The sequence below is a fragment of the Scyliorhinus canicula genome, chromosome 4 (genome assembly GCF_902713615.1).
Source record: "Scyliorhinus canicula chromosome 4, sScyCan1.1, whole genome shotgun sequence".
Lineage (NCBI taxonomy): Eukaryota > Metazoa > Chordata > Chondrichthyes > Carcharhiniformes > Scyliorhinidae > Scyliorhinus > Scyliorhinus canicula.
In genome coordinates, this window is record NC_052149.1 from 6,668,801 (window position 1) to 6,685,031 (window position 16,231).

General features: G+C 46.3%; 1 protein-coding gene across 1 annotated transcript in view; it reads right to left on the reverse strand.

Annotated features, from left to right (window-relative positions):
* Positions 1-16,231, reverse strand: part of LOC119964114 (vitellogenin-like) — a 92,936-nt gene that overhangs the window by 40,215 nt on the left and 36,490 nt on the right. Inside the window, exons 14-19 of the mRNA XM_038793420.1 lie at positions 11,183-11,307; positions 10,962-11,063; positions 5,292-5,411; positions 4,979-5,168; positions 1,906-1,990; positions 1,544-1,729 (exon numbers count right to left, since the gene is read on the reverse strand). Of these exons, the coding sequence (XP_038649348.1) occupies positions 1,544-1,729; positions 1,906-1,990; positions 4,979-5,168; positions 5,292-5,411; positions 10,962-11,063; positions 11,183-11,307 (808 nt within the window). The remainder of the gene's footprint in view (positions 1-1,543; positions 1,730-1,905; positions 1,991-4,978; positions 5,169-5,291; positions 5,412-10,961; positions 11,064-11,182; positions 11,308-16,231) is intronic.

Genomic DNA, 16,231 nt, shown 5'->3' on the forward strand with positions numbered 1-16,231 from the left:
GAGCAAGGAAACTTTGACCAATCACAATGACCAACCTCTGGTCCCCACTCAGTTTAACAAAAGTGTAAAGTAATCAATTTGGCAATTTCGCCATTGTGAGACTACAGGACCGAGTTTGGGTTCACCATTCTCCATTGGCAAATATTCTACATTCCGTGCCCACACCTACACATTGCATGCCAGCACTATAATTATATTTATGTAATACTTTCCACAAAAAAACCATAGCAAGGTGCTTTACAAGAGCACTGTGAAGATATATTATAAAAATATATAGAGATAATATTATATATTATAAATAAAAACAGAGCCATCTATGGGGCAGAATTTAATGTGGACAATGTGGGGTCTCATCTGCAAATTGACGAACCAGTGAAAGTGCTGCACCACCTTTTTTCCGCAAGACCCACCAAATTAAAAGAGAGACACCCTTTGGAGGGAAGAGGCCCCACCCAGCGAACGCTGCTGACCAATCCGAGGCTTGGTCCATCTCCAGTGCTCGGCAGTGCCACCAAGGCAGGAGAATGGGGATGAGAAAAATATCAGCCATGATTGAATGGTGGAGCAGACTCGATGGGCTGAGTGGCCTAATTCTGCTCCTCTGCCTTCTGGTCTTCATGGCTGCTAACGGTAATGCACCTACCCAGGGCCCAGCATTACGAAGAGGCCCAGGCTACAGGTGGTTGATGATAGGAGGGGGTTCATGAGGTGGAATTGCAGAGGAGATGGGGAAGAGGTGGACAGCAAGAGCAGGGGATTGTCTCCTCTTCTGATCCCTCATTCAGGCCCGGTGCCTTTTAAGGAGGGCCCTCGACACCCACCCAGAATTGCACAAGGGCTTCCAGCATGGTGAGTCCCCTAATGGGTGAATACCAGTGCTGGTGGGATAAGGCGCTTAAGTGGGCATTAATTACCTACTGAAGGATTTCAAGCGGCATCAGTGTGGCAAAGTGGTCCATAAGCCTTCCTCCTTAGAATTAATTGGGGCAGAGGTGGGAATGCCCATCTATCACCCTCCCACCTAATTAAATGCCCCCCACCTCCAATCACACCACAGGGGTGGGCATTACAATCCACCCAAGGTGATATTATGCCAGACGGCCACAGGCTTGGTGAAAGGCATAGGGTTTAAGGAGCGTCTTAAAGGCGAAAGGACAGTTAGAGAGGTGGGGAGGTTTAGGGAAGGAATTCCAGAGCTCAGCGTTGCTGAAGGTGTGGCAGCCAAATGATGGAGCGATTGAAAAACATGGATGCTGATGAATTCAGAGTTAGAGGAGTGCAGAGTCCTTGGGGGTTGTGGGCTGGAGAAGATTACAGAGATAAGGAGGGGGGCGTGAGTTCATGGAGGGGTTTGAAAACAAGGATAGGATTTCAAATTACAATTGATGCATTGCTTGATCAGGAGCCAATCTAGATTAGCGAGCACACGGGTACGACAGGGGGGGCCATAGCAAAACAAACTTTCCCTTTCAATTCAAGGATGATTCTATTATCTCACACAAGAGGAAGGTAATTCGAGAAAAATAAAAGCAGTATTCATTACGTGAAAGATATGATTCGATTCTCCTCCTGAGGTGCTGGACTGTCAATCTTCAAATTCCTTTCATGAAGATTTATATTTGCAGATATATCCATCGGGAAAGCTGAGTGGATTTTTACCTCTAGTTCCAAACCAGATTGGATGATGGGTGAAGTTATTCCCATGATAGCTTTGCTATATACAGCCACACTGGAAAGAAAAGAATAGGGAAATATTAAACTCGACCCAGCGCAGGAAATTTGGAGAGATTGTTGAAATTATGAGATCGCACTGGGAAACAATAATTCTGAAGGTAATTTAAAATATATTATATCCAGTCTTTGGAACTTAAGGTAGATTTAAATTTTAAAAATTGATGTGCATACCTGGGGCTCATCTGAACCTTCAGCTGTATGTTGGCATTGAGCAATTGAGAAAAGGAAGTGATGGAGGAAGGGACTTTCGCATCAACTATTTGAGAAAGGGGATTGAGAAATGTTAGTTACAATTCCATTATTTATTTCCCGATATAGAAAATGTGCCTCTCGGAAAAACACCTGCATTTATGGAGGGTTTTTAAGAACAGAACACAAGAAACAGAAACTTCAGGAGGTTATTTGGTCCTTCGAGCCTGATCTGCCATTCATTATATTATTATAATAATATCATAATAATCTTTATTGTCACATGTAGGTTTACATTAACACTGCAATGAAGTTACTGTGAAAATCCACGAGTCACCACATTCCGGCGCCTGTTCGAGTACACAGAGGGAGAATTCAGAATGTCCAAATTACCTATTAAGCATGTCTTTCGGGACTTGTGGGAGGAAACCGGAGCACCCGGAGGAAACCCACGCACACACGGGGAGAACATGCAGACTCCGCACAGACAGTGGCCCAAGCTGGGAATCGAATCTGGGACCCTGGAGCTGTGAAGCAACAGTGCTAACCACTGTGCCACCGTGCTGCCCTATTAAGTGGAGAGTATCCCATCACACTCCTGACTTGCGTCTTGTACATGGACAGGGTTTGAGGAGTCTGAAGGTCAGTTAATTGCCACAGAATTCCTAATCTCTCACTTGCTCTTGTAGCCACAGTATGCATGTTGCTAGTCCAGGTCAGTTTATAGTCAACAGTAACCACCAGGATGTTGATAATAGTGGGGGATTCAGTGATGGTAATGTTATTGAATGTCATGGGAGATGGTTAGATTCTCTTTTCTTGGAGATGGGCATCATCTGGTACTTGGGTGGCGCAAATGCTACCTACTAGCCACTTATCAGTCCAAGCCTGGATATTCCCCAGGCTTTGCTATTTACATGATACATGTATTACTTCAGTATCTGAGGAGTTGTGAATGGTGCTGAACACTGTGCAGTTATGACCAATCATTTCCACATCGGATCTTATGATGGAGGGAAGGTCATTAATGAAGCAGCTGAAGATGGCTGGGCCTAGGAATGAAATGAATGAATGAAAATCGCTTATTGTCACAAGTAGGCTTCAATGAAGTTACTGTGAAAAGCCCCTAGTCGCCACATTCCGGCGCCTGTTCAGGGAGGCTGGTACGGGAATTGAACCGTGCTGCTGGCCTGCCTCGGTCTGCTTTAAAAGCCAGCGATTTAGCCCAGTGTGCTAAACCATCCTGGGTAGGATGCTACCCAGAGGAACTCCTGCAGTGATGTCTTGGATTTGAGATGATTGACCTCCAAACACCACAACCATCCTCCTTTGTGCCGGGTATGACTCCAACCAGCGCAGAGCTTTCCCCCTGATTCCCATTGAATCCAGTGCGAGTGCCGGGAAACACGCGGCAAAATCTGCTCACTATGGGAACTTTATTCCCTTTTGGAAGACCACGTCCTATGTTTACCTGCTGTTGATGAATCACAACTGATTTGCACTTGCACTGGGAGCATCAATCCGGAAGGGATTCACTCTCCCTCCCAAGGCACATTTATGTCTCTGGTGTCTCTTGTGGGGGAATGGTTGGGGGAGTTGGGGGTGGGGTCGGCACGTATTGCATTGTGGGATGTAGGATGGCCCTCTGACGGACTTTGGGGGAAACTTCCTTAAAGATTTACCCCTTGGTCTACTGCCGGGTTCACTGAGTCAGAGCCACGTTTGTAACTATCTGCACCATTCTTACCCACTTGAACACTGGTCAGAGGAGCGGAGAATCAAATTGACACATTTGCATCCTCACGCTGGCGCGGGGTGCGAACCTCAATGCCACTGTCAGCAAGGAACCAGAGCATCTCAACCGTTTTTTTGCCTGATACTGGATTCTCCGCTGCATCGGGAACTTCACTACAGGCGGCAGGGGATGGAGACTCCAGCCCATGGTCTTCCCAATGGCTGTGCAGTGCTCACTCCCACCAACACTGCCATGGACAGGCGCATCTGGTAGATTGGTGAGGATAAGGTCAAGTACATTTTCCCCTTTTGTTGGTTCTCTTATTTCCTGCAACTGGCCCAGTCTGGCATATATGTCCTTGAGGACTTGGCCAGCTCGACCAGTGGTGTTACCACCGAGCCATTCTTGGTGATGGGCATTGAAGTCCCTCACCCAGAGTACCGTCTGTGTCCTAGCCACCCTCAGTGCCTCCTCCAAGTTGTGTTCAACAGAGCACTGATTCATCAGCTGAGGCAGGGCTCCAGAGGGTGAACAGCAGGAGGTTTCCTTGCCTGTGTTTGACCTGATGCCATGAGATTTTATCTGGTCCAGAGTCGATGCTGAGGACTTCAAGGGCTACTCCCTCTGGCTGTATACCCCTGTACTGCCAACTCTACAGGATCTATCCTGCCAGTGGGGTACGTCAGGCTGGTTTCTAAACAGAATGCTGGACAGCTCGCCCAAGCGACCCCAGACGATAATAAGGAATTGCAGAAAGTGAAAGCAAGTTCAATCAATCTGCACCAGATAGAAAGACCATCAAAACTGATGGATTGTTGTGAAAAGCCACCTGGTTCGCCATAACCTGCAGTGCCTTCGGGACTGGCCCACACATAACTCTAAACCATGGAACATGGCAGGTTCTTACCATTTTCTGAAATGATTTAGCATGCCTTTTAGACGTCAGGGCGCAACGGGGAATGGTAAACGGACCCACGTCCCAAGCGTAGCACTGCAATCAGGGTGGCACGGTGGCACAGTGGTTAGCACTGCTGCCTCCACAGCGGCAGGGACCCGGCTTCAATTTCAACCTCAGGTGAACGTGGGTGGATTCTGCACCTTCTCCCCGTGCCTGCGTGGGTTTCCTCCGGGTGCTCTGGCTTCTTCCCACACTCCAAAGATGTGCAGGTTATGTGGATTGGCTATGGTGATTGTCCCTTAGTGCTCTAAGGTTAGCGGGTAATAAGCAGGCTTTGTAGAGAGATTGGTGGTTTGACCACCTGTCGTGTGAGCTGAAGGAGCATTTACACAGGTTGAGAAAAATGCAACCAAAACCCTTACCTTTGAGATTGGCTCTCGCCACGGCAGCAGACAGGAAGGACAGCTCCATGGGAAGACCTACACATGTGGGGACGAAGCGTCGTAGCTCAGCTGTCAGTAATGCCGCCGCAGGATGCATTTCAATTGGTTTCTGGAGTCGGTTGAGAACCTTTCTCAAAGTGCTGAGTTTCCCGTGTGTTTCAGTCACTGACTACGAAGAAAAAGTACAGAATTTCACTTGACCTCTACCTGTCGGCCAAAGCCACCCTCAGACCAACTCAGTCAAATGCATTCTTCTGTAACAAGCCGTGTATTAGTCACGGTTCATTCTTACCTGAATGGCTTTGCGAATATCGTCCTTCCGGAACTCCACAAAAGCTATCTCTTGATCAAGTAGTTTCATGTACGCTGAAGCTAGCGGTACCTTTTCTGGCAAAGATTTCCAGTCTGGGAACTGAAATCATAGTATTAACAATTCACAAATGTTCCGATAATGAGATCAGGTAAAGTTGCCGTAGCCCTCGATGACCATCGGCTGCTTTCCCCTTTGAGGGGGGAGAGCTGACTGGTGGTGATTTAACCTGAAGATCACCACACCTCAGGCGAGGGAGCGAGGTTGAGAAGGCAGATTCTTCATCAATGAGAATATTAGGATCAGACCACACTTGTCAATGTCTGCCAATAATGCCATTGATGTCTTCCCAGACCCAACTTTTATTTCTTTAATGTCCAACTACCACCCACTTTATCGTCCCACAATTATTTTCTTTGGTTACTTAATCACGGCTCCCTCTTCTTTGTAGCTGACCGTCCCATTTGTTCACCACACTGCACTGCAATATTTTATTCCCTGACAAACCCGTGAACTCTACCATCTAGAAGAAGGCGCGGTATTCTCCGTAGCCCAACGGCGAAATCAAAGATTGGGCGGAAAATAGATTCTGACTCGGGAATTGGGGCCGGCGCCGGTTTGATGCCGGTCCGCCGTCCTCCGCCCCACCCCCACCTCGAATCATGATGCGCACCTTTTGCGTGAATGGGCAGCCCACTCACGATGCTCCGCCCTCGATGGGCCAAGACCCCGACGGACAGGGCCATGTATGGTCTCAGTGGTAGAGAACCCGGCGTGCCGGCTGCGGACTGTGTTCAGTGCCGCAAAACCCGTCTGGGATCCGTGTCGCTGCTTGGGGGGGGGGGGGGGGTTCGCTAGGGGAGGCTAGTGGGGGGTGGCCAGGGGATGGGCTGTGCAGTCCCTGGGTTAGGGTCCGATCACGGCCGGCACCATGTTTTACTGTGTGATCGGTGCAGGTCATCAGCCGTGTGCATGCGTGGCCTGGTTCCTGGCTATTCTCCAGCCATTTTTAGCACGTTCCACGGACGTTTCATGTGGCGCCGGTGCTAGCCCCTCACAGGTACCAGTATCGGTGAGGGGTTCGTCCAATTTTCCTGCCGTGAAACTCCAACAGATTCTCCATTCGAGCCAGCACTCAGCCTCAGAAGTGGAAAATCCATCCCAGGGTTTTTCAAAGCGCGGGTCGTGACCCGTGTGTGGGTCACAGGGTTGAGGGTCGTGATGTTTGTGTGTCCAGTCTCAGCTCTGGATTTCCGGTTCCTTCTTGTTTCCTGTCATATACCCTTCTGCTCCCTTGCTCAGGCCTCAAGACAGAATTTAGGTAAAGTTTCAGTTGAAGGGTTTTGTTTTGCAAATACCTCCCTGGCTTTCCTGATAAAGCAGGAATAATTTTTAAAAAAAATTTAGACTACCCAATTAATTTTTTCCAATTAAGGGGAAATTTAGCGTGGTCAATCCACCTACTCTGCACATCTTTGGGTTGTGGGGGTAAAACCCACGCAAACAGGGGGAGAATGTGCAAACTCCACACAGACAATGACCCAGAGCTGGGATTGAACCTGGGACCTTAGCACTGTGAGACAACAGGACTACCCACTGCGCTACCACGCTGCCAAAGCAGGAATAATAACTGCTGTGTTTTAAAGCCAACAGGTTTAGTTGAAAAGTCACCTGGACAGGATTTTGGGTTTGAATCCAGGCACAAGTCCAGCCTCCCATTCTGTAATAAGTGATCCCATGGTGCTGTGCTGAAGACAGACAAGTAATTGGTTATCATCTCGAGCACTGGCTGGTATTTATCCGGGAATTTCAAAATTTGGACAGGATATTTTGATTATTTTTAAGCTTTTCCTGGAGCTGAGATGTGTGTGGACTTTGAGTTTGGAACCAGAGATCATCATTATTGAGGGAATAATGATCTCAACTATTGGATGTCATCTCCTATGCGGCACCTTGTCCAAGGCCTTCTGAAAATCCAACTAAACCATATCCACTGGCTCTCTTTTGTCTACCTTCCTTGTTACCTCCTCAAAGAACTCTAACAGATTTCTCAGACATGACCTCCCTTTGACAAAGCCGTGCTGACTCAGTCCTATTTTACCATGCACTTCCAAGTACTCCGCGATCTCATCTTTAATAATGGACTCTAAAATCTTACCAATGACCGAAGTCAGGCTTACTGGTCTATAATTTCCCGTCTTCTGCCTCCCTTCCTTCTTTACCGGGGTGTTACATTAGCCATTTTCCAGTTCTCTGGAAGTTCTAATATATTTCATAGAATCCATACAGTGCAGAAAGAGGCCATTCAGCCCATCAAGTCTGCACCCACCCTCCTAAAGAGCACTCTACCTAGACCCACTCCCCCACCTCATCTCCGTAACCTCACTTAACTTTCACATCTTCAGAAACTAAGGAGCAATTATTTTTGGAATGGCCTAACCTCCTAACTTGCATATCTTTGGACTGTGTGAGGAAACAGGAGCACCCGGAGGAAACCCACATAGACATAGATAATAGATATATAGAAGATAGGAGCTGGAGGAGGCTTTTTGGCCCTTCGAGCCTGCTCCGCCATTCATCACGATCATGGCTGATCATCCAACTCAATAGCCTAATCCTGCTTTCTCCCCATAGCCTTTGATCCCATTCTCCCCGAGTGCTATATCCAGCCGCCTCTTGAATATATTCAAAGTTTTAGCATCAACTACTTCCTGTGGTAATGAATTCCACAGGCTCACCACTCTTTGAAGAAATGTCTCCTTATCTCTGTCCGAAATGGTTTACCCGGAATCCTCAGACTGTGACCCCTGGTTCTGGACACACCCATCATTGGTAACAACTTCCCTGCATCTACCCTGTCTAGTCCTGTTAGAATTTTATAAGTCTCTATGAGATCCTCCCTCATTCTTCTGAACTCCAGCGAGAACAATCCCAACCTAGTCAATCTCTCCTCATATGACAGTCCCGCCATCCCTGGAATCAGTCTGGTAAACCTTCGCTGCACTCCCTCGAGAACAAGAACATCTGGATCAAGACGCGGGAGAACGTGAAATCTCCATACAGACAGTCACCCAAGACCGGAATTGAACTCTGGTCGCTGGCACTGTGAGGTAGCAGTGATACCCAACATGCTGTTATCATCTTGAGCAGGTTTTCGGAACCCGGCCCTGGGTCACTGTCCGTGTGGAGTTTGCACATTCTCCCCATGTCTGCGTGGGTTTCACCCCCACAACCCAAAGATGTGCAGGGTTGGTAAATTGCCCCTTAATTGGAAAAAAAATAATAATTGCGTACTCTAAAAAAAAATTTTTTTTTAAGTATCCTAGGTTAATCGCAGTGTTGTCACAAAGGGAGGGAAGCAAATCTGGTGTTCATCTTTCCAAATTCATGTGAACTTTTTCATAATTGACAAGGTGCAGGCCACTTAATTATTTCAGTCTTGATTCTTCTAATGGACAAATGCTGAATTGAAAGTTAATTCTACTCATCAATATGCATAAAATAAATCAAAATATCTTACTATTTAAACCCTAATTTATAATTTCCCATTTAATATCACCATCATCTACAACTAACTGCGAGGGGAATGATCTGATCTAAAAGATCACAATTTCCAAAGCTCAAAATGAATAGAATGTGTGACGGGAAGTAAAAGTAGTTGTTGGATGGAGTACACAATTGAAGGGAGTCTGCACGTTCTCCCCGTGTGTGCATGGGTTTCCTCCGGGTGCTCCGGTTTCCTCCCACAGTCCAAAGATGTGCAGGTCAGGTGGATTGGTCATGCTAAATTGCCCTTAGTGTCCAAAAATTGCCCATAGAGTTGGATGGGGTTACTGGGTTGTGGGGATGGGGTGGGGGTGTGGGCTTGGGTAGGGTGCTCTTTCTGAGAGCCGGTGCAGACTCGATGGGCCAAATGGCCTCCTTTTGTACCTTAAATTCTATGATTCTTATTACTAGCTAGCTTACATTTATATTTAATCTTCCGCCCCCCCAGTTATTGCTTTTTTAGTTGTCCTCTGCTTGCTTTTAAAGGCTTCCCAATTCTCTGGTTTCCCACTAATCCTTGCCAATTTGTATGCTTTTTTTTTTGCTTCTATGTTGCCCCTCATCAGCCATCGATGTCTCGTCCTCCGCTTAGCATGTTTCCTCCTCCTTGGGATGAATTTCTGCTGTGCCTCCCGAATAACCCCCCAAAACTCCTGCCATTGCTGTTCCACTGTCTTTCCTGCTAGGTTCCTTTTCCAATCAACTCTGGCCAGTTCCTCCCTCATGTCTTTGCAGTCACCTTTTTTTAATTGTAATATCGTTATATCTGATTGCCGCTTCTCGCTCTCAAACTGCAGGGTAAATTCTGTCATATTGTGGTCACTGCTCCCTAAGGGTTCCTTCACCTGAAGTTCCCTAATCAAGTCTGCTTCATTACACATCACCAAATCCAGTATTGTCTGTTCCCTAGTAGGCTCTGTCACAAGCTGCTCCAGAAAACGATCTTAGATATTCCACAAATTCCTTTTCTTGTGATCCACTCCCAACCTGATTTTCCCAGTCCACCTACATATTGAATTCACCCATCATTATTGTAATATTGACTTTCTGATATGCCTTTTCTATTTGCTGATTTATTTTCTGCCCCACTTAGTAAACAAAAGCTATCAGATTCAGTTTGGAAATTTGCTGTTAATCCCCAGCTTTAACAGTTGTTTGCGGGAGAGGGTTCAATATTTCCACCAACACAGCAGAATGACAGGGGGTTGGGAACCTAAGCAGGATAATCATCATCACCTAAGGCAAACTCTGAAAGAGTTTGAAGAAATAAAAACACTTCTAACTTCAGGGTAACTAAAGACCCAGATCACTCGCCACATGACACACTCAAACCCCCAGGGGAGTCCCCCACAGCCCTGCTCTGCAGGTTAATTCACCACCCCCTTTGACCTGACCATCTGACACAACTGAATGGACCCTTTCCACCCCAACCCATTGCCACTCTGGCCTCACCTGACCTGACTCGGCCCTCACCCCTCCGACCTGACCAGACCCCCACCCCTCATTCCGACCCAGCCTGACACTCACCCCATCCGATCTGACCTGACATCCAGCTCCAACCCGACTCCACCCCCACTCCCCAGCCAACTTGACCCCGCCCCCCACCAACCAGACCCAACCCTCATCCCCAATGTCCTACCCCATGTCCGACACCGCACCCTCAATGTTTAACCCGCCTGTCATGTCTGACCACCCAACCCCCAATGGACCCCCAAACCCTGATGCCCGTTCCACACATGTCCGATACCCCCACCCACTTACCTTAGAGACCTTCTCCCTGGACTGTTATTTTAAATGGAACATTTACATTCACCTGCTTTACAGCAGTTGTTGCCGTACAAAAGGGGCGAGTCAACACTGGAGTCAGGGACGCACTGCACTGTCTGAATCTCACCCAGCCTGAATCAGGAAGGTCGGGCGAGTCAGGCTCTTTCGAATTTTAATCCAGGTAAGTGGGTTTGGACTGTAATCAGACGCTGATTGTCACTCCGAAGAAGTTACGACCCAATAACTCTGTTTCTCTTTCCGTACATGCTCCCTGACCTGCTGAGTACTTGCAGAATTTTTCTGTCATTGATATCGCTGCCAGTGCTAGCCTGGTCTTACCCCATTTAAAATACGTTGAATTTGTCTCATTTCAGGAACTCGTCTGACTCCCGCACGACTTTTCGTTATGACCTCCTGGAGACCTTCCATTCGGAATCCAACCTTTGAACAAAAAATGCACCTCAGAAAAACATTTGAACAAGCCACACGTCCAGGATGAAAGCTTGGGGACCGTAAAGTTTCACATCGACTGGAATTTCTCTCGCTAGGTGGTGCATTACCTCGACAAGATTGGCGGCAGATCCCAACGTGTGACCTCTGACTCTGGCTGCTGCTAATGTGGGGATGAGGCTCCCAACATTGTTCATTGTGATGGTTTTAGCAGATAGTCCCGACATCAGCTTGTCTACGTCATCAAAACAAACAGCCAATTAACCAGTCACTCGAAAGCATCGTCAAGGAAACAACAGCAAACACTGGATCAATAGTTCCAATGATCTATCCAGCAAAACCAGGGTCGCTTTGTTACTTTGTTACGAGAACATTTCGAATTTACGCTAACTTTCTGTGTAAAGCACTGATAGATTTTTATCCTCAGGGTGATTGAAGATTGAAGATGCAGTTTAAAATGCAGTGAGAATGATAATAACGGTAAGAAAGCATATGGAATACTCTCCCTCTTTGACAGAGGTATAGAATATAAAAGTAAGGATATAATGTTGGAATTGTATAAAACACTGGTGAGGCCACAAGTGGAGTATTGTGTACAGTTCTGGTCACCACATTACAGGAAGGACGTTATTGCTCTGGAGAGAGGGCAGAGGAGGTTTACAAGAATGTTGCCAGGTCTGGAAAAGTGTGTCTACGAGGAGAGATTGGACAGGTCTGGGTTATTTTCCTTGGGACAAAGAAAGCCGAGGGGTGACTTAATTGAAGTGTACAAAATTATGAGGGGACGAGATAGAGTGGACAGGATAAAATTGTTTCCCTTGGTGGAGAATTCTAGAACCAGCAGACACAGATTCAGGATAAGAGGCAGAGGGTGTGTATCTCCGTCCGAAATAGTTTACCCTGAATCCTCAGGCTGTAACCCCTGGTTCTGGACACACCCATCATTGGTAACATCTTCCCTGCATCTATGCTGTCTAGTCCTGTTAGAATTTTATAAGTCTCTATGAGATCCCCCCTCATTCTTCTAAACTCCAGCGAGAACAATCCCAACCGAGTCAATCTCTCCTCATATGACAGTCCCGCCATCCCTGGAATCAGTCTGGTAAACCTTCGTTGCATTCCCTCAAGAGCAAGAACATCCTTCCTCAGAGGAGACCAAAACTGCACACAATATTCCAGATGTGGCCTCACCAAGACCCTGTATAATTGCAGCAACACATCCTTGCTTCTGTACTCGAAACCTCTTGCAATGAAGGCCAACATACCATTAGCCTTCTTTACCGCCTGCTGCCCCTGCATGCTTACCTTCAGCGACTGGTGCACAAGGACACCCAGGTCCCACTGCACACTCCCCTCTCCCAATTTACAATCATTCCGGTACATAGAACATACAATGCAGAAGGAGGCCATTCAGCCCATCGCATCTGCACCGACCCACTTAAGCCCTCATTTCCACCCTATCCCCGTAACCCAATAACCCCCCCTAATCTTTTTTGGACATTAGGGCAATTTAGCATGGCCAATCCACCTAACCTGGACTGTGGGAGGAAACCGGAGCACCCAGAGGAAGCCCACGCAGACATGGGGAAAAGGTGCAGACTCCGCACAGAGAGTGACCCAGCGGGGAATCGAACCTGGGACCCTGGCGCTGAAATGCCACAGTGCTATCCACTTGTGCTACCGTGCTGCCCAACAGGTAGTAATCTGCCTTCCTGTTTTTGCTTTCAAAGTGAATAACCTCACACTTATCCAAATTATACTGCATCTGCCACTGATTTGCCCGCTCGCCCAACCTGTCCAGATCATGCTGTAGGATCCCTGCATCCTCGACACAGTTCACCCTCCCACCCAACTTGGTATCATCTGCAAACTTTGAGATGTTAAATTTTGTTCCCTCATCCAAATCATTAATATATATTGTGTTTAGCTGAGGTCCCAGCACTGATCCCTGCGGTACCCCACTGGTCACTGTCTACCAATTTGAAAAGGAGCCATTAATTCCTACTCTTTGCTTCCTCTCCACCAACCAGTTTCCTATCCACCTCAATAAACTTCCCCCAATCCCATGCGCTTTAATTATGCACAATTGCCTCTTATGCAGGATTTTGTCAAATGCCTTCTGAAAGTCCAAATATATCTAATTGACTGGCTCCCCCTTGTCAACTGTACTGGTTACCTCTTCAAAGAATTCCAACAGATTTGTCAAGCATGATTTCCCCTTCCTCAATCCATGCTGACTCTGACTGATCCTGCCACTGCTTTCTAAATATACCGCTGTAAGTCAAATCTGACCTGCATTTAAAATTATGCATTTTGCCCCCTGTCACCATGACAGTGATTCAGTCACAGTACATATAGAATTTAAAGAAGAGAGCCTAAGTGATACAATGATCAAATTTCTATCTCGTCACAATGCCAATTGCTTGAAGGAGAAGCCAAGCTCTGCTGTTCATTGTGCGGTTGATTGAGATATTGGGCTGATTCCTCAGCAACTTTTGAATTTCGGAGTCTGTTCTTCAGTATCCAGTGAGCGGCAAAGATGTTTTGTTAGGTCTGAGTGATTCTGAAACCTTTGAGTTTTATCTGAAAGATGCACCGGAATTATTTTTTGCAGCGAGAAAGTCAACCACATTCTTCCATAGTTGGTGAAATAGTAAAACAGAATAATGAAAAAAGTTAACCTTTTTGTAAAATTCTTGGATGAGCCAGCATTTATTGCCCATCCTTAATTGCCCTTGAACTGAGTGGCTTGCTGGACCATTTCAGAGGGCATTTAACAATCAACCACATTGCTGTGGATTTGGAGTTGCATGTCGGCCAGACTGCGTAAGGACGGCAGATTTCCTTCCTTAATGAACCAGATGGGGTTTTTGCAATAATCGTTTTGTGGTTATCAATAGACTGATCTATGGAAGCAATTAAGAATCACTTATGATAGGATTCTAATTATGAATCATAAAATGATACAGCAAAGAAAGACACCACTTGGCCCATCATGTCTGTGCTAGCTCTTTGATAGAGCTATCCAGGTGGTTTCATTGTCCTCCAGATTTAGCCCCATCATAAAAAGAACATAAGAACATAAAGGACTAGGAGCGGGAGTCGGCAATTCAACCCCTTGAGCCTGCTCTGCCCGCCATACAACACGATCATGGATGATCTCTTCTGGGACTCAACTCCACTTTCCTGCTCATTCTCCACAACCCTTCAACTCATTACTAATTGAAAATCCCCTCCTTAAATTTACTCAATGTCCCAGCATCCACCGCATTCTGCAATAGTGAATTCCACAGATTCACGACCCTTTGAGAGAAGTAATTTCTCCTCATCTCTGTGTTAAATCTGCTTCCTCTTATCCTAACATTGACCTCTCATTCTAGATTGACCCACAAGAGGAAGCATCCGTTCTACACCTACTTTATCCACACCTTTTATCATCTTGTATACCTCAATTAGATCTCCCCTCATTCGTCTAAACTCTTTATATAGATCTAAACTACTCAATCTCTCTTCAGCAGACAAACCCCTCATCACCGGAATCAATCTAGTGAACCTCTTCTAAACTGGCTCTATTGTAACTACACCCCTTCTCAAATAAGAGGATCAAAACTGTACCCAGTACGCTATGTGCAGTCTCACTAATGCCTTGTGCAGTTACAACACTTCTCTACTTTTACAGTCTATCCCTTTAGCTAAAAAGACCAAAATTCCATTTCTCTTCCTTATTACCTGTTCAATTATCTATCAAACCTTTTGAGTTATTATTGAATCTGCTTCCACTGCTCTTTCAGGCTCTTCCAGATCACAAAAACCCTCTGCAGAAAGAAAGAAGTCTTAAAAAAGTGAAAGAGTGGCACAGGATAGAAAGAGGCAGACTGTAGGAATTCGGCGAAGGGTCAAGAGTGATGGGCGAGAGATTTAGTAGGAAAGATTGAGAACACAGGGCGAGTGAAGCAACTTCACAGAAAGAATCATGAGTTCATCTCCAGTCACACTGAGTGAGGCAGGATCTACACCAACATTAAAAAGTAAGGAAAGTAACGTAGCCATAGTCCCAGATGACCATAGGCTGCAAAGATGACCTTTGAGGGGGAGAGCTGACTGGTTCATCCTGAGGACCACCACACCTCAGGTGAGGGGCAAGGTTGAAAAAGCGGGGCCTTCGTGAATAACCTCAGCAGGTACGGGAATTGAACCCGTGCTGTTGTCCTCGCTCTGCATCACGAACCAGCTGTTCAGCCAACTGAGCTAAACCGGCCCCCATTACACAGTCACCAACATTAAGATGAGATTGCAAAAGGGGGATGAACAGAGAGGGTTCAAATGGACATGGGAACAAGAGCAGGAATTAATTGAGTAAGTACAACTATTTGTGTGGAAGGTAATTGTTGTCATGGACTGGTTGAGAATGGCTTGTTTCCAAGTTGTGACCTCTTTGTCATTCAATATGATAGAAAATGTGAATGATGAAATATCTGGAGGAACAATATTTGGATTTGTTTATTGTCACGTGTACCGAGATATAGTGAAAAGTATTTTTCTGCATGCAGCTCAAACGGATCATTTAGTACAAGAAAAGAAAATACGTAATAGGGCAACACAAGGTACACAGTGTAAATACATAGACACCGGCATCGGGTAAAGCATATAGGAGTGTAGTATTAATCAGGTCAGTCCAAAAGAAAGCCGTTTAGGCGTTTGGTAAAAGCGGGGAAGAAGCTGTTTTTGACTCTGTTTGTGTGTGTTCTCAGACTTTTGTATCTCCTGCCCGAAGGCAGAAGGAGGAAGAGTGAGTAAGCTGGGTTATGCTGCCCACTTTCCCAAGGCAGCGGGAGGTGTAGACAGAGTCAATGGATGGGAGGCCAGTTCGTGTGATGGACTGGGCTGTGTTCACGACTCTCTGAAGTTTCTTATGGTCTTGGGCCGAGCAGTTGCCATACCAAGTTGTGATAGGATGCATCACAAATCAGCTGTCTAGCCCACTGAGCTAAACCAACCCTATGGATGCTTTCTATGGGCTCCTGTATTTCCTCTGCTATTTTCCCGTATTCTCTCTGCTATTGCTTGAACCATTTTCTCTTCCTGTTAATGCTCTACTTTAAAGAGGATGTTCCATTACGTTTGAAATTGTTTCACTGGAAGAGATACACCTTTCTTTT